Source organism: Eleutherodactylus coqui, chromosome 9, assembly GCF_035609145.1.
Source record: "Eleutherodactylus coqui strain aEleCoq1 chromosome 9, aEleCoq1.hap1, whole genome shotgun sequence".
In the NCBI taxonomy this organism is placed as follows: Eukaryota; Metazoa; Chordata; class Amphibia; order Anura; family Eleutherodactylidae; genus Eleutherodactylus; species Eleutherodactylus coqui.
The window spans coordinates 36,544,113-36,562,916 of record NC_089845.1 but is presented as its reverse complement, the minus strand read 5'-3'; the positions used below and the strand labels follow the sequence as shown (position 1 = coordinate 36,562,916).

The following is an 18,804-nucleotide window of genomic DNA, read 5'->3' as shown; positions in this document are numbered from 1 at the left end:
TTTTAGTCTCCATAAGCGTGTACTTCAGGTGTGATGTACCTCAGGGCTTCATTTTAGGAAGTCCATGGCGGGACTCGGCACCTTCACAAGGCGCAGGCTGCCCTGGTAACTGAATGGCACCGCACAATCTCACCATAGGGGGTTTTGAGAGACCGAGGGACTCCTCTTCCTCTGTCTGGTCATTTGAATGACACTATCAGTACTGAAAGCGCATTCTAAACCATTTAATGGCCAGGATTGGAGTTATCGCTGATCCTGGCCATTGTGGCTGGCTGTCAAAGACCGCCGACATCCAGTGCTTAGAGAGTCTGCTCAGCTCCCATGCCCTCTCCATACACACATACCCAGCTTACACTTACATATACGGTAGATGTCAGCAAGGGGTTAAAATGTGAAACCATTTGTAACATCTGTGGTAGATACAATACAGGAATTTCTTGTATTAAAGTCAAAATAACTGAGACCTTTTTATGACAGAATGGGCCTTCGAAATTTCCCATATTGGAAATTTAGGTTTTCTGGCACAAATTGTGCCAGAAAACTGTCAAACATGTTTGCCCCACATTTACCATGTGCTTTCGACACTTTTGACAATTTTTTTACTCTGTCCAAAAAAGGGGCGTTCTTTCATAGAAAAGCATGGCCAAAATTGTGCCAAAAACTGCACCCAATTAAGGTAAACTGCACCAGCATAAACTGAGCCAACTAATAGGTGGTATAAAGTTAGACTAGCAAGCCGGTCAACAGAGGGTAGGGGCTGGGGAGCATGCAGAGCAGAGAGCCCCGGCACTGCTGGGGTGACCGCTAACACCGCGAGGACATAAACTTTGGATTTGTTGGTCATGCGTGGCCGTCGCCCAAGGTATGGCTACAGCGCTCTCCGTCATCTATATAGTGTTGTACCCTTTAGTATTATGGCGATGCGTTCTCCTTTCCTTCAGATGAAGTCGGTGGAGATGTCATGGCGATGCGGGATGACGATGATGAGTTTATAAAAGTGAGTGATGAAGCTGAGCTAGCAGAGATGGAGCGAATGATTGAAGAAGATGATGACATTAAAGTGCAAATCAGAAAGACACGACAGCTTGCAGAAATGATGAAGGAAGAGTCTTTGGTGTTCGTCCCCGAGGAGCACGAGGGTGAAGACTATGGCATGGATACAGGATCCGATGATCAGGATGACTGGCAGGTAAAAATAACTAATAAGTACTGTTTGCTTTCTAGGAATACATGCGAAGACAGCGATATATTAAAAATGTCACTTTGTTTTCATGTCCCATTCAAAGAGTTTTCCCACAACTGAACAAAACATTCCAAAAGCAAGTAAAAAAACAACAATTTTTGATTGGCAGTCATATGGAAAACCTGCTGGTGTGTCTAGATACTTCTGTTAAATACTTGTTCTGGCGCCCCCTGTGGTGTTATACCCTCTCCGATCATCCAGCTAATGTCGCAGTGCTGAGGGGCGCCCCCTGTCATCACTAACTGCACTTCATGTCCAAGTGGAAATCAACCCCTTAGTTTTGGGCCTCATGATGATTGGCCAGCTACCCTGGTACTTTCGCCCTTGGGTTAAGCCTTATAGGGCATCATGATCTCACTCTTCAGAATGCAGAATTTTAATGGTATTTATTAACATGTCATTGTCACTATTCTTAGGCCGGGCTCACACGCCTGGATATGAATTGCGGACTCCGTGATCGCCGTCTGAGCAATATGTGGGCAATAAAAGGCATGTCGTTTTGAAGTTAACCTTCACATCTGTGGGTTTGAATTGCGTATTACGCCAGCGGAAGAAAAATCGCAGCATGCTCTATTTTAGATAGGCTCCATTGATGCCTATGGATGCGTGTGACCTGCAGCCCATATGCAATTAGCATTGCCTTAGGCCGGCGGAATCGCTGGTAATCTGCTAGGAGACCAGGTAGAAAAGCTGGAGTGCTGGGAAAGGAGAGAGAGATTTGTACGTCGTGTGTTGCCCTTTAAAGGGGTACTCCAGGCATGGACTAACCTTATAAAATCTGATGTACATCATCGTAATAGGTCATTCTGTAATAGGGTCATTGTACCCGGTCCAGCTACCGTTTTCATTTTCTATCAGTATCATGTGACCTTACGCCTGAAAAATATCTCCTTTTGGTTCTGGTAAGTTGTAGGTCCTGTGAGCTGTGGGCGGAGCTACAGGACCCGTGAGCTGTGGGTGGAGCTACAGGACCCGTGTGCTGTGGGTCCTGCAACTTACCAGCTCTTTGCATACTAGGAGTTGTAGGTAACAGTCTGCTGTTGTGTTTACTGCGGAAGTGATGCATGAAAATGGAGCAGCTTGTACATGCGTGACCACCGCTCCATTCACTTCTATAGAAAGGAGGGAGATCAATGCGCTTGCCAATCTTACTCCGTCCTATAGAAGTAAATGTGTGCAGCACCACTCTACTCTCATGGAGGATGGTACTGGTGCATTATGTGTCCACCGCAAGTATGGGTGGAGACATAGGTTGGCCGGGCTGAGTTAGAGCGGACGGGCAGGTCACTCCCACAGCTGCAGATTGGCTGATGGAGACTCGCCTCTCGAGACACACATATACCGGCCATCCCCACTCACAGCTCACACATCTCCCCGGCCTCGTATCACCGCCGGCCTCCTATCTCCGCTACTGACGCCGCTGTCACTCTCCTCTCCGGTCTCCCATCTCTATCCTCGGCTCTTGTCACTCTCCCCGCCGGCCTCCCGGCTGCAGCAGGCCCCGCTTTCACGTGGATGGATGGAGGCGCCGCTGCTGAAGCCGGCCCCGCTGTCGGCTCTCCTCCCCCGCCACATGGATGGATGCCGGGTGTCAGGCGTTGTCTTAAGCTGCCCCTCAAGGTAGCCAATCGCAAGCTGTGGGCATTCCCTATAACTCAACCCAGCCAACCCATGTCTCCACCCATATTTGCGGTGGAGACATAATGTACCAGTACCATGGAGGACTCAGGGTGCACACATATTGGAAACACTGGGAGTCCCAGCAGTCGGATCCCCGGTAATCTAACATTTATCTCCATCCAGTGAATAAAGCATAAATACGATTGATGAGAAAATCCCATTAAACAATCTGATCTTTTGAAGGAATGTTTATTTTGCATACAAATTGGTAAATTTATTGCATATTCTAACACAGCAAATGTGTTATTTGTTACAGATTTCTTCAAAAACAAAAAAGAAGTTGAAGAAGCAGATTAAGCATGAGCTCCAGGAGACGAGTCACATGAAGGAAGAAGAGTGCAAACTAATAGGGGATTTGTGGCAGCTCCCGCTTAAAAAGCGCTGGGAAGTTTACAGGTGCATTAATGTCATTTTGCATTTAAATTGCGATATTTCACATCCGTCTGTGCGATTTATGAGTATTCTACAGTGGAGGAATCCTGCACACATCTTTAAGGCCAGGATCACATAAGGAATAGGGCAGAAAATTACAGTGTGATTGAGCATTTCACCTCTTCTGCAATAGGGTATATTGTGCATAGTAACATAGAAAAAATACACATGTCCATCCACTTCAGCCTATTACCCTCCCCCCCCGCCCCCCAATGTTGATCCAGAGGAAGGCAAAAAAAAAACAATGAGGTAGAAGCCGATTTTCCCCATTTAGGGGAAAAAATGCCTTCCCGACTTCAATCGGAATAATCCCCGTATCACTGACCCTTCTGAGTAATCAGTGATATAACATGTAATATTGTAACATTCAAGAAAGACGTTCAGGTCTCTTATACTCTTTTACCGTATCCGCCATTACCACGTCCTTAGGCAGAGAGTTCCATAGTCTCACTGCTCTAACAGTAAAGAATCTCTGTGTTGGTGTAGAAACCTTCTTTCCTCTAGACATAGAGGGCGCCCCCTTGATACAGTCCTGTTTATAAATAGATGATGGGAGAGATCTCTGTATTGTACCCTGATATATCTATACATAGTTATTAGAGCGCCCCCTTGATACAGTCCTGTTTATAAATAGATGATGGGAGAGATCTCTGTATTGACCCCTGATATAGTATACATAGTTATTAGAGCGCCCCCTTGTTACAGTCCTGGATATAAATAGATGATGGGAGAGATCTCTGTACTATTCCCTGATATATCTATACATGGTTATTATGTTGCCCCATTGTTACAGTCCTGTTTATAAATAGATGAAGGGAGAGATCTCTATACTGACCCTTGATATATTATACATAGCTATTAGAGCACCCCCTTGTTACAGACCTGGGTATAACAGATGATGGGAGAGATCTCTGTATTCTCCCCTGATATATTTATACATAGTTATTAGAGCGCCCCCTTGTTACAGTCCTGGGTATAAATAGATGATGGGAGAGATCTATATACTGACCCTTGATATATTATACATAGCTATTAGGGCGCCTCCTTGTTACAGTACTGGGTATAATAGATGATGGGAGAGATCTCTGTACTGAACCCTGATATATCTATACATAGTTATTAGAGCGCCCCCTTGTTACAGTCCTGGGTATAATAGATGATGGGACAGATCTCTGTACTGTTCCCTGATATATCTATACATAGTTATTAGAGCGTCCCCTTGTTACAGTCCTGGGTATAATAGATGATAGGAGAGATCTCTGTACTGTCCCCTGATATATCTATACATAGTTATTAGAGCGCCCCCTTGTTACAGTCCTGGGTATAATAGATGATAGGAGAGATCTCTGTACTGACCCCTGTTATATCTATACATAGTGATTAGTACGCCCCTTATTATAGCCCTGGATATAAATAGATGATGAGAGAGATCTCTGTATTGTCCTCTGATGTATTATACATAGTTATTAGTACGCCCCTTATTATAGCCCTGGATATAAATAGATGATGGGAGAGATCTCTGTAATGACCCCTGATATATTTATACATAGTTATTAGAGCGCCCCCTTGTTACAGTCCTGGGTATAAATAGATGATGGGAGAGATCTCTGTACTGACCCCTGATATATTATACATAGTTATTAGAGCGCCCCCTTGTTACAGTCCTGGGTATAAATAGATGAGGGGAGAGATCTCTATACTGACCCCTGATATATTATACATAGTTATTAGGCTGCCCCTCAGACGTCTTTTTTTTCTACACTAAATAATCCCTATTTTGATAACCTCTCTGGGTGTTGTAGTCCGCCCATTACATTTATTACTTTAGTTGCCTGCTTTGTCCCCTGATATGTACTTCTTGAGTACCGCTGGCCAAAACGGCACTATCTTGCATGTGTAATCTGACTAGTGACTTGTAAAGAGGAAGAACAATGTTCTCGTCATGTGCCCCTACACTACTTTTGATGCACCCCGCGATCCTATTTGCCTTGGCAGCAGCTGCCTGACACTGGTTGCTGCTCAGCATGTTTACAGTTTTAGTATTACGTTCACTGATCAAAAATTAAAATGTTGTCTTAAAATAATCTTTTAGTAAAAGTACTGTACATAGCTAACTCCTATTGTTGCAGATGCTGGCGGTCTAAGTATTTGTGTGACATCCGCAATGAAGTATTTACAATCGAAAACTTGTACCAGATAGTAGTAAACAGGATGGCCGAACTGCGAAACCAAGAGGACATGCAAATACTCCAAGAGGCTGACGTTATTGGCATGACCACCACAGGTTAGATACAGTGTGCGCCATAATGATTGTGCTGCCCTCACAGACGTGTAGAGCCAGTTATGCCAGCTTCACACGACCGGATTTCTACTGCGGAATCCGTTGTCGGGGCGTCCGCACGTAGGATCCGCAGCAAATAGCATGCATTCAATGGTACGTAAAATTAATTTTTTTCTTTCACACTCGCGAAAACGAATGTATTCCGCGAGCGGAGGAAAAATCACAGCTGGGCGACCTCTTCATACAGCGCAGGTGTCACCTATTTATGACAGCTGACACCTGCGGGCAATAGCTGCAATCAGCCAGGCTATTAACCCTTTAAATGTCCCAAACGATGTTCGAGGGTCCCGTACGGGCCCCCGCGGTAAGATCAGGGGGCGGTTTGGGTGTCATGGCAGCCGGGGGCCTTCTAAAAGGAGACTGCCTATCAAGCCATCCCTGTGGGGTGGCTTGAGAGACTGCCTGTCAAATCTATAATAAAAATATCTAAATCCTAAAATAAAAATACATATTTGGTATCGCCGCGTCCGTAAAAGTCCGATCTATCAAAATAGCGCATTATTTTTCCCGCACGGTGAACGTCGTCCGGGAAAAAAAATAAAGAACGTCAGAAATGCACTTTTTTAGTTACATTGTCTTCCAGAAAAAACGCAATAAAAAGCGATCAAAAAGTCGTATGTATTCTGAATTGGTACTAACAGAAGCTACAGGACATCCCTTAAAAGATGAGCCCGGCACAACTACATCGATGGACAAATAAAAAACTAAAAAAATTAAATGTCTTTGAAAAAAAAAGAGTAAAAAAAACTATACAAGTTTGGTATCGTAGTAATCGTACCAACCTATAGAATAAAGTTATCAGGTCGTTTTTGTTGCAGTTTGTGCGCCATAGAAACAAGACGCACTGAAAGATGGCGGAATGTAGTTATTTTTTTCATTTTACTCCACTTAGAATTTTTTGAAAGTTTTTCAGTACATTATACGGTACAGTAAATAGCACCATTAAAAACTACAACTCGTCCCGCAAAACACAAGCCCTCATACAGCGACGTGGATGGATAAATAAAGGAGTTATGATTTTTTTAAAAGGGGGAGGAAAAAAACAAAAGGGTCTGCATCATTAAGGGCTTAGGCCTCATGTCCACGGGCAAAATATGATTTAAGATCCGCAGCGGATCTCCCGCATGCGGATCCGCACCCCATAGGGATGCATTGATTACCCGCGGGTAGATAAATACCCGCGGATGGTCAATAAAAGGGATTTTAAAAAAAATGGAGCATGAAAAAATCTGGACCATGCTCCATTTTCGTGCGGGTCTCCCGCGGGGTCGGCTCCCGCGGGCTTCTATTGAAGCCTATGGAAGCCGTCCGGCTCCGCGGGAGACCTAAAATAGGAATTTAAAAGTATTTACCCATCCGGAGCGGACCGGGAAGGTCTTCTCTTCCTCACGGCCGGATCTTTCTTGCTTCGGCTCGGCGGATGTGCCCGGCGCATTCGCACGGCACGTCGACGACGTGCCGGCGACGTGCCGCCGGCGTGACGAATTCATCCGCCGGCCGAAAAAGAAGATCCGGCCGTGAGGAACAGCAGACCTTCCCCGCCCGCTACGGATAGGTAAATTCTTTTAAATTCTTATTTTCAGCACTCATGTCCGCGGGTGAGGAGGGACCCGCTACGGATTCTACATGGAGAATCCGTAGCGGGCCTGATTTTCCCCGTGGACATGAGGCCTTAAACAGATGTTTTCTCATCTAACATTTGGATTTCACTTCACTTTAGGAGCAGCCAAGTTTAGAAAGTTGCTACAAAGTGTTCGACCTAAAATTGTGATCGTAGAAGAAGCAGCTGAAGTTTTAGAGGCTCATATTATTACTACACTTAGTTCCAGCTGCCAGCACCTTATCCTAATTGGAGACCATCAGCAGGTATGTTTTGAAATATTGTGAAAGAAAAGATAATTAAAGTAACTAATTATATGTTCCAAAATCATATAAATTATGGTTTATTCCGTTTTGAGCAATAAGACCTTTAGAAATGGCACCGGGGAATCGGCTGAGTTTTGTGGCTCTTCTAGTAGACTAAGTTCACACGGGGTCTTTTTGGACTTTTTTTTTCTTTTCTGTGCACCTTCAGTGTAAGAAAAGGGTGACGGCTCTATTTGGGGACGATTTTCCTTAGAACATAATGTTTTCTTATTTGAAATTACAACACTGAATGTTGTCTAAAAAAGTCCAACTTGCCTAATGTCATGCAGTTCTGATATCTGAAATAGTGAGCCGTAAAAAAGAGTAGGAATAGTATGAATGCAAAAATTACGATTACGGTATATTCTTCTTGCTTCAACCACTTCCACTTTAAATTGAGGTCGCTGCTTGCTAAGACCCGTGTAGCAGCGACTTAAATTTATGTTCCTGACTCAGCGGGGCAATAGCGTTCCCCCATAGCAGGTGAGACACACGAAACAGGTGTGGTTTGGGTGCCATCATCAGGGACTGATTGGTTAAGGTCCTGATGATGTCATCAGCGTGACAAGTACTCACTGCTCTGGCCGGGAAAGTATGTTATAAGAACAGACTTTCCCTGTATTTCAGCGCTGTAACAGCCTCTCTTCCCGCTCTCCTATCAGTGTGAGATCGAAGGAGAAAGAAGCGGAAAGAACAGTAAAACAATGTAAATCATTAACCCTAAATTAACCCTTTCTATAACAATCACCTATACTATTCAGTTAGTACAGGCGATTGTATAGTGTATGGTTCATTTTTAATAATTTATCTAGAAGGAATGCTACATTCATATGGCCAAGTGCAATATTGGGAGAGATCTCTGTATTGTCCCCTGATATATCTATACATAGTTATTAGGGTGTCCTCTTGTTACAGTCCTGGGTATAATAGATGATGGGAGAGATCTCTGTATTGTCCCCTGATATAGCTATAGATAGTTATTAGAGCACCCCCTTGTTACAGTCCTGGGTATAAATAGATGATGGGAGAGATCTCTGTACTAACCCCTGATATATCTATACATAGTTATAGAGCGCCCTCTTGTTGGAGTCCTGGGTATAATAGATGATGGGAGAGATCTCTGTATTGTCCCCTGATATACCTATACATAGTGATTGGAGCACCCCCTTGTTACAGTCTTGGGTGTAAATAGATGATGGGAGAGATCTCTGTATTGTCTTCTGATATATTTATACATAGCTATTAGAGCGCCCCCCTGTTGCAGTCCTGGGTATAATAGTTGATGGGAGAGATCTCTGTACTGTCCACTGATATATTATGCATAGTTATTAGAGCACCCTCTTGTTACTGTCTTGGGTAAAATAGATGATGGGAGAGATCTCTGTATTGTCCCCTGATATATCTATACATAGTTATTAGAGCGCCCCCTTGTTACAGTCCTGGGTTTAACTAGATGATGGGAGAGATCTCTGTTTTGTCTTCTGATATATCTATACATAGTTATTAGAGCGCCCCCTTGTTACGGTCCTGGGTATAATAGATGATGGGAGAGATCTCTGTACTGACCCCTGATATATCTATACATAGTTATTAGAGCACCCCCTTGTTACAGTCCTGGGTATAATAGATGATGGCAGAGATCTCTGTATTGTCCCCTGATATATCTATACATAGTTATTAGAGCGCCCCCTTGTTACAGTCCTGGGTATAAATAGATGATGGGAGAGATCTCTGTATTGTCCCCTGATATAGCTATAGATAGTTATTAGAGCACCCCCTTGTTACAGTCCTGGGTATAATAGATGATGGCAGAGATCTCTGTATTGTCCCCTGATATATCTATACATAGTGATTGGAGCACCCCCTTGTTACAGTCTTGGGTGTAAATAGATGATGGGAGAGATCTCTGTATTGTCTTCTGATATATTTATACATAGTTATTAGAGCGCCCCCCTGTTGCAGTCCTGGGTATAATAGTTGATGGGAGAGATCTCTGTACTGTCCACTGATATATTATGCATAGTTATTAGAGCGCCCTCTTGTTACTGTCTTGGGTAAAATAGATGATGGGAGAGATCTCTGTATTGTCCCCTGATATATCTATACATAGTTATTAGAGCGCCCCCTTGTTATAGTCCTGGGTTTAACTAGATGATGGGAGAGATCTCTGTTTTGTCTTCTGATATATTTATACATAGTTATTAGAGCGCCCCTTTGTTACAGTCCTGGGTATAATAGATGATGGGAGAGATCTCTGTACTGTCCCCTGATATATCTATACATAGTTATTGGAGCACCCCCTTGTTACAGTCCTGGGTATAATAGATGATGGGAGAGATCTCTGTATTGTCCTCTGATATATTTATACATAGTTATTAGAGTGCTCCCTTGTTACAGTGCTGGGTATTGTGAGGGTATATGTATATATCGCCATATGTTTTTTTTTATGCTTTTATACCTGTATGCAAGTTCTATTCAATGCTAAAATGAGAAAAACTTATATGTTGCCTTACATCAGATATTCCAAAAGTTTACAAGGCTGAGAGAGATGTTTCCAGAAATTCAGAGATGATACAGAACAAGACACGAAGGCCGTGTACTTGGCTGTTTTCCCAGAAGCGCCATATCAAGATAATGACTGTTTAACTACGTATATAATTTTCACTGTCTTAGGCCGGAAATCCGGACTTCCCATATATGGTTATGCGGTGAATTTGAGCCAATGAGCCCATCACCCATTCCTAGTGATGAGACCAAAGGGTATAAGATCCCATGTAATCTGTAATAAAGCGCGCAGTCATGTCCCCGTGTGAGGAACTATACCAGACCTCTGTGTGTGGTGTCTCTTCTTTACCGCCGGCAGCGGGGCATTGGGGTGGGCCTGATTGGTGCTGATAACGCCAAGGGGGGTGCGAGATTAATTTAATTTTAGAGATCAGGTTAAAGCAGGTTTTGAGTCCTTATTTGCTATTGTCACTGTTAATAATAATGTAGATTGGATGAATTATATCTATTACAATCAGCAGAGGTTTGTAAACTACACCAGACATGCTTTGCAAGGGTTAGCTAACCAGTTAGGGCCCACTGCATCCATGGCGTTCCAAAATATAGTGGCCCTGGATATGATTTTAGCAGAAAGAGGTGGGGTATGTAATTTCCTGTATGTGTATTATCCCTTTGATCAAAAAGAGTATGAGTAAGGGACTGGATAATGTGACCAAAATTTCCCTTGTTTGAAAAAAGATGAAGAGCCAGTTCCGATAATGCCAACCAGATACGTTACCAGAAGAATGGAGAGATGGACTAGTACTGCGCCTGCCTCAGTCTCATAAGATGGACTGTCAGTGGAATTCCCATTTGCCTAGGGTTAGTGCAGAAGACCTTAGGTTCGAGCGAGGGCACACTCTGCAGGGTGTTAACTTGTACAGATAGAGGGTATGGATGCCCGGAAATGAGCCCAGGGAATCCATGGCCTCCTTCTGAGGTGAGGTAGGGATCCCCCATTTTAGGAGTAGGGCCTTACGGGCAGTGGAGAAACCCTGACGCAAGGGAGAGGTGACCGAGGAAGAGTGCAAGGTCTGGTGCTGGCTCTCCATATAAGTTTTTAGGGGGGTTTGTGAGGGTATATGTATATATCGCCATATGTTTTTTTAATGCTTTTATACCTGTATGCAAGTTCTATTCAATGCTAAAATGAGAAAAACTTATATGTTGCCTTACATCACATATTCCAAAAGTTTGCAAGGCTGAGAGAGATGTTTCCAGAAATTCAGAGATGATACAGAACCAGACACGAAGGCCGTGTACTTGGCTGTTTTTCCAGAAGCGCCATATTAAGATAACGACTGTTCAACTACGTACATAACTTTCACTGTCTCAGGCCGGAAATCCGGACTTTACATATATGGTTATGCGTTGAATTTGAGCCAATGAGCCCATCACCCATTCCTAGTGATGAGACCAAAGGGTATAAGATCCCATGTAATCTGTAATAAAGCGCGCAGTCATGTCCCCGTGTGAGGAACTATACCAGACCTCCGTGTGTGGTGTCTCTTCTTTACCGCCGGCAGCGGGGCATTGGGGTGGGCCTGATTGGTGCTGTACGCAGAAATTTCCCTGACAGTATAATAGATGATGGGAGAGATCTCTGTATTGTCCTCTGATATATTTATACATGGTTATTAGAGCGCCCCCTTGTTACAGTCCTGGATATATAAGATGATGGGAGAGATCTCTGTATTGTCCAAGAGAGTGGCGATTTGTCTATTTTAATGATACGTAACTGTGCATAGTGTTCTAATCTGCATGTTTGCATCATGTTTTTTGCTAAATTATTATGTGTAAATGGGCATTTGTCTCTTTTAGCTCCGTCCGAGTACTACAGTATATGAACTGGCAAAAAACTTTAATTTGGAAGTGTCGATGTTTGAAAGACTCATCAGAATGAAAATCCCATATGTACGCTTGGACTATCAGGTAAGACGTTACTTCGGAGATCGCAGTTAGGGACTGTATAAGGCTTGCTTGTCATGTGATTATACCTGTCTGACTGTACAACAATCCTACTTGCTTTCCTCAAGTCAAACTCATTGGAGCATACCGCAAGAACGCTAGCTGTTATTGTCCTCCACAAGACGGGGTAGATGAGGTACATTTATGAAGACCTCAGAACACCAGTTTGAAGGATGTGCAGCTTTTGTGCAGCTGCAGGTAACAGGTTGGCCACACCTGTAGTGTAAGCACACCTGATGCAGCTAGTGAAACCCTTGATTAGTGACATCAGGCTACTCTGATGCTTGAGCAAGCGTTCTTGTGTATCCCTGAGACGTGTTGCAATTCTATACATTCGTTGGAACTTTTTTTTAAAGAACTTGCCCAATATTGGGTAGAATAAAACTCTGACTAAGGGTGGACACCCACTTGCGTTTTTTTAATGGGAATGTCAATGGGACTTTCTAATGTTAAAAACTCATCGCACAAAAACCGCAAAGCACCAACTTGTGATGCGTTTTTAACATTAGAAAGTCCCATTGACATTCCCGTTAAAAAAATGCAGCGTTCTAAAAACGTAAATGGGTAGGATGCCTAAAGCTCTTGGGTATGAATTACTTTTCTTCGTTCTGGACTTGACTTGGGGGGTCTCGGGGAAAGAAACCTCCCCCTATCAGTAGGTTTCACTTTATCCATCAATTGTACTAAGCCTTGTGAGCATAAGAGCTTATTTAGACGACCATATATCAGCTCGGTTTTCACGCCGAGCTGATATACGGTGTCCTTGTCTGCAGGGGGGAGAGGATGGAAGAGCCAGGAGCAGGAACTGAGCTGCCGCCCCTTGCCACTATTTACAATAGGAGGGGGCGAGACAGGGGTGGAGCTAAGTCCTGTTGCTTAGCTCCGCCCCCGTCCCACCCTTCCTATTGCAAATAGTGGCAAGGGGCAGAGAGGGGGCGGGAGCTCAGTTCCTGCTCCTGGCTCTTCCACCACCCCTCCCCCCCTGCAGACAAGGACACCGTATATCGGCTCGGCGTGAAAACCGAGCCGATTTACAGTCGTCTAAATAAGCCCTAAGACCAATTTTTCCTATTCTCTACTTGTTAAAAAAAAAAAGAAAACTATCTAGAATACAAAACATAAATTAAAGTTTGCTTAGAAAAAAAAAAGTGAAATAATATTAGTGTGCACAGGGTTTCTGTGCTACCATGAAGTGATATGTTTTACTATATTTTAAAAGTAATGACCACATTTTTAGGCCCTCTAATAGGACTAAAGAAAAGACCAAGATAGTTTAAATAAATAAACAATAATAATGTAAAGCCATAAGGCCGCCTGCAGACGGCCGGGTCGGATCTGGCTGCGAGGATTCTCGCCGTGGGACCCGACCCGAGCGCCTGCAGAGAGCAGCGCGGCACTCACCTGCTTCCGTGGCTCCGGTCTTTGATGTGCCGGCTGCCTGGCAGCCGGCGCATGCGCAGACCACAGCCGTCGGCTGGGGAGTGACATTTCTGTGCAAGACTCTGCGAGCCCCGCACAGAAGTAGAGCATGCCGCGATTTGTTTTCTGCACGTGATTTCGCGCAGACAAATAGCGGCCATCTGCCTAGGATTGTGTTTTCTAACCCAATCCTATGGCAGCTTCCACGGGCGGAAATTCTGCAGGAAATCCTACCGCGGAATTTCCGCCCGTGTGCAGGAGGCCTAAAGGTAAAAAATATTATAAAGTATGATTTAAAAGAAAATACTTACATAAAATAGTAATCCATAGAATAAAACTAAGATTATTGATTGTGAATATGCTTAAAGGGGTTGTCCCGCGCCGAAACGTTTTTTGTTTTTTTTTCAATAGCCCCCCGTTCGGTGCGAGACAAACCCGATGCAGGGATAAAAAAAAAAAAACGGGTAGTACTTACCCGAATCCCCGCGCTCCGGTGACTTCTTACTTACCTTGTGAAGATGGCCGCCGGGATCTTCACCCTCGGTGGGCCGCAGGTCTTCTGTGCGGTCCATTGCCGATTCCAGCCTCCTGATTGGCTGGAATCGGCACACGTGACGGGGCGGAGCTACGAGGAGCCGCTCTCTGGCACGAGCGGCCCCATTCAGAAGGGAGAAGACCGGACTGCGCAAGCGCGTCTTATCGGGCGATTAGACGCTGAAGATTAGATGGATCCATGGCGATGGGGACGCTAGCAACGGAACAGGTAAGTGAATAACTTCTGTATGGCTCATAATTAATGCACAATGTACATTACAAAGTGCATTAATATGGCCATACAGAAGTGTATACCCCCAGTTGCTTTCACGGGACAACCCCTTTAAATATATAGAATACCAATGTACCCTGTGTGCCTGAACATCTGACACCTGCTAGAGTCATGGGCTATAAGATGGAGTTGGCCCCTTTGGCTCCTATAACGACCTTCACTCTTACAAGGTTTTGAAGTTTATGTGGAAATTTGTACCCAATTATCTATAAGAGCCTTTATGAGGTCCCAATTTATCCCAACGGTGCTGGATGGAGTTGAGGACCTCCTGCGTTCCTCTACCCTAAACTCTTCAAACCATGGCTTTATGGATCTGGCATGCTAGAACAGGAAAGGTCTTTCCCCAAACTGTTACCACAAAGTACAATAATCATGCGCTGGGCTTGGTTCTAGTACTGTATCCATGCACCACACATACAGGGCGTGGCGAAAGGCCTTAAAGATGCTGAGGCCGCTAAAGGGGAACCAAACTTTTCATACATCCCAGTACCGACGGTATCTTTACTCTGTCCCTGGGCACAGTGTCCCTCCTGATATTCACAGTGTAGCGGCTCTGGTACACCAGCCTGGCTGCCACGCAGGGCATTGGCAGCATACGAGCTGTATGGCATAGGGGGAGGATGGGAAAACCTCCATTAACTGATTTAATAAGCGGTGCTGCTACCCTTCATTATATAGACACATAATATGCAGTATATGCATTGATGGCACTTGCACAGTTGTTGTTCATATTTAGTGCACACGTTCCTATAGGGCTCTGCTCATGTGACGGAGGCCAAGAGAGTGTCCATTTGGCCTCCCTCAGGCTGATACATGTTGGCATACTTTTTTTTCAACTATATAGGAAAGTACAGCAGAGCATGTGATGTGTGTTTTCTTTTACAATGGGACCATATGGGTGACATAAGCCACTGAACTTGCCATGGCCCACCATGCATGCCACCAAATGTGCCCCTTCTTCCATTCAAGAAAAGTTGGTAGTATTTACTATATTGTATATACTATATACTGTGCCCTATTGCAGCTCAACATGTAAAGATTAGTACTGCAGTGTAGTCTGCTGCCACTAGATGTCACTATTAATTAGCGCTGCCTCCAGGACGTTGGGCTGTGGCGGAGGCCGATAGGTTATGCAGTGGATCCCTGCATTGAGTGAAGCCAAGAACAAGCAGGAGGCGTGGGGTAGTTCCCTAAGGACACTTTTACACCAACCGATAATCGTTCAGAATCGCGCTGGATCACGGGAATCTGAACGATCCGTGTGAATGACGGCAGCGACTGAACGACAAACGATAATTTGTTTGTTCAGTTTCTGCAGGCATAAGAATCGGCTCATGTGAACAGGGTGTCTATCATCTAAGAACAACAACCTGTTTATGCCAGTAGAGGCGGCACCCGGAGTGATCTCCAGCCCGCTCCGCGTCCATTCACCGAGCGACCCTCGCTTCTTTGGGAGACCCGCGACTACTCATCACTGGGACGACGGCCGGGCACCTCAGTCATCCAATGTAAAGGGGCCTGAGAAAGTAGAAATGTTAGAGGAGTCTGTGAAGAATGGCGCGGAGGGCGTGTCCGAGATGGTGGGTGCAGCAGGCTCTAACTCAGGGAATCTGAATGGAGCATGCTGTGATTTGTCATCTGCGAGTGAAAATCGCAAATGGTCACCGCTTGCGTGCAGGAGAATCACTTCTGCGTAGCATGCTATCGGCAGGTATTTGCTGTGGAACCCAGAGGTGGACGCCTGTTCCGAATTCCGCAGTTTAAATCCTCCCATGTGTGCGGCCTAAGTACGAGTCAAAGCAGAGTTGGTGCGGAGGGGTATTTGGGAAGTAGACTGGTGTCGGGTATTGACTAGAGATGAGCAAGCATACTCGCTAAGGACAATTGCTCGATCGAGCATTGTTCTTAGCAAATATCTCCCCGCTCGGAAGAAAAGGTTCGGGTGCCGGCGCGGGGGAGCGGTGAGTTGCGGCAGTCAGCAGGAGGGAGGGGGGGGGGGAGAGAGGGAGAGAGAGATCTCCCCGCTCTCCCCCGTCACTCTCCGCCCCCCCGCCGGCAGCCGAATCTTTGCTCCCGAGCGGGCAGGTACTCGCTAAGGACAATGCTCGATCGAGCAGTCACTAGTATTGACCCTTCATTGTTTTAGTTTGCACTGATTTGGAGTTGAGTTGCACCCACTTTAGGGTCCTTTTAGATGAACGGATTATCATTTGAACAAGTGAGTGACGTCATCGCTGGCCCGTTGGCTCCAGTGACGTCATCGCTGGCCCGTTGGCTCCAGTGACGTCATCGCTGGCCCGTTGGCTGTCATGCAGCTTGTTTAGATGGGAAGATACATCGTTGGCTCGTTCAAACAAGAATCGTTCAGAACCGTGTAGTCGTTCACAAGTCACTGAGAGGGACTGAATGATCGCTGTTTAACCGAATGGTGAGCGAACGAGCCAACCATGGTGTTTATGTCTGCAGAAAATGAACGAGGAGTGAAGAGTGAACCCTTATCGTTCATTATCACTCGTTCCGTCTAAAAGAACCTTTATTTGGCGGAGGGAAGGATGTTGAAAGTTGCTGTTGTATCTAAGAGTGTTTCTACACGGTTGGTGCCTATTCCGGTCTGAAAGTTGGCGATCCGCAGGCAAGTGCACCCCTGCTTGCTCACAATATGTACGGCTGGTAGGTTATACATGACCTGTATATAGTGATATGGAGCATGCTGGTATAACCTGGGTATCTCCTGTATATAATTATATATGTACAGCTGGTATAAGTTATACATCTCCTATATATAGTGATATGGAGCATGCTGGTATAATCTGGGTATCTCCTGTATATAATTATATATGTACCGCTGGTATAAGTTATACATCTCCAGTATACAATGATATAGACCATGCTGGTATAACCTGTTTGCATATACAAAGCAGCTGCTGTTCTCTGAGTTAGCAACGGTATCCCGCTGCGTCTTCATTTGACTCTTAAGTAGCTGAGTAGCTATTTAAAAGTTAACCAAAGAGGATCGCTCAAAACTGTCCATCAAACTGTCGTTTGATCGATCATCTTTCAGTGTAAATGGGGCTTAAGCCTTTAAGGGGGAAATCTCTACCATTCAGGGACACTACATTACAGGCATTACCAATATTCTTCACTGTTAATAAGGAACCTACCCCAAGCCCTGAAGAAGGGTCCCAAAGCATTATCCCCCTCTATGAAATATTTTACAGTAGGTACTCTGCATCCCTGTAGGTGACGTTCTGCCGAACCCAGGTTGTTCCATGTGATCCATCACTCACCTTTGCACTGCTTCGGCATGAAGCGGTGGTGACATTGGGCCCCTGGCACACAGTTTGGGCGGCTGCAGTGATGGACCGGAGGACTATTGGACTATTGGAACGGAGGACTATTGCTTTTTATGCATCTCGCTTTTCAGTTCTGAGTTTGTGCGGCTGAGCGGTTGTTGCTCCTAGGCACTTCATAATAACACCACTTACTATTTAGGCCTCACAGGGGTGTACGTCGCCCACATATTGTATGCGTATTTTTCATGGGTGTAATATGGAGTGCTAGAAGCTCACTGATTTCTGTTGGTCCACTCACAGCTGCGTTTTTTTCATGCGCCATGACCTAACCTATGCAGCAAATACAGGGAGGCCTGTGAGAATCTCTTACCTCCTACATGGCCCAGAGGGTCCGAGGACTCCTCCATTCATGTATAGAATGTGAGGCGATGTTCACATGTAGTGGATTTACTGCAGTAGAAAATCCACCACGGATTTTATCCCAGATATGTGTCAAAATTCACTATGGGCACTTTGAATTGTGGATCCCGCCAATCAAATCCGCCCCAGCCTTAGGGTTCTATAAATTCTTGCCCCAGGCATCAGAGATTTCAACTTGCGTATTAGGTTTTGTGCCAAATCCAAACAAGGAAAACAAACATTATAACAGACTAAGGCCCAATGTCCACGGGTGGATTTGATTTGCGGAATCCGCACCAGTCGCCCGCACACATCCGCAGTGAAAAAGGAAAGAAGACCCGCACTGAATCCGGACAGGTAATGTGTGGGCAGGGTGGGCAGCCATGGGCAGGGTGGGATTCTGCTGTGGGCTCCCCCATGAAGAATCCAACCTGCCCGTGGACATGAGGCCTAATACAATTATTAGATGGACTATTGGGACTGTTGCGGTAGGTTTATGATGGCCTCATAACTTGAATCCGCCTCTTAGTTAATAGCGCAGGTACTTTCAGTGACATTTATGTCTCCCTTCATCTATAGCATCGCATGAGGCCAGAAATTGCTCATCTCCTAACACCTCACATTTATGACAAGTTGGAGAACCATTCTTCAGTGATGACTTATGAAGACATTAAGGTAAAATATGTAGTAGAGCTTTATTTATATACAAACTTCAACTTAAAGGGGTTTTCCAGAATTTTAGATCCTGGAAGAC

The 18,804-nt window shown here is 44.9% G+C and overlaps 1 protein-coding gene across 2 annotated transcripts in view; it reads left to right on the top strand.

The window, feature by feature from the left end:
- Positions 1 to 18,804, top strand: part of LOC136579001 (NFX1-type zinc finger-containing protein 1-like) — a 71,459-nt gene that overhangs the window by 49,240 nt on the left and 3,415 nt on the right. For both annotated transcript variants that reach the window (XM_066579245.1, XM_066579244.1), the window contains exons 11-16: positions 942 to 1,189; positions 3,180 to 3,319; positions 5,485 to 5,639; positions 7,417 to 7,562; positions 11,967 to 12,077; positions 18,630 to 18,725. In XM_066579245.1, coding sequence (XP_066435342.1) covers positions 942 to 1,189; positions 3,180 to 3,319; positions 5,485 to 5,639; positions 7,417 to 7,562; positions 11,967 to 12,077; positions 18,630 to 18,725 — 896 coding nt within the window. The remainder of the gene's footprint in view (positions 1 to 941; positions 1,190 to 3,179; positions 3,320 to 5,484; positions 5,640 to 7,416; positions 7,563 to 11,966; positions 12,078 to 18,629; positions 18,726 to 18,804) is intronic.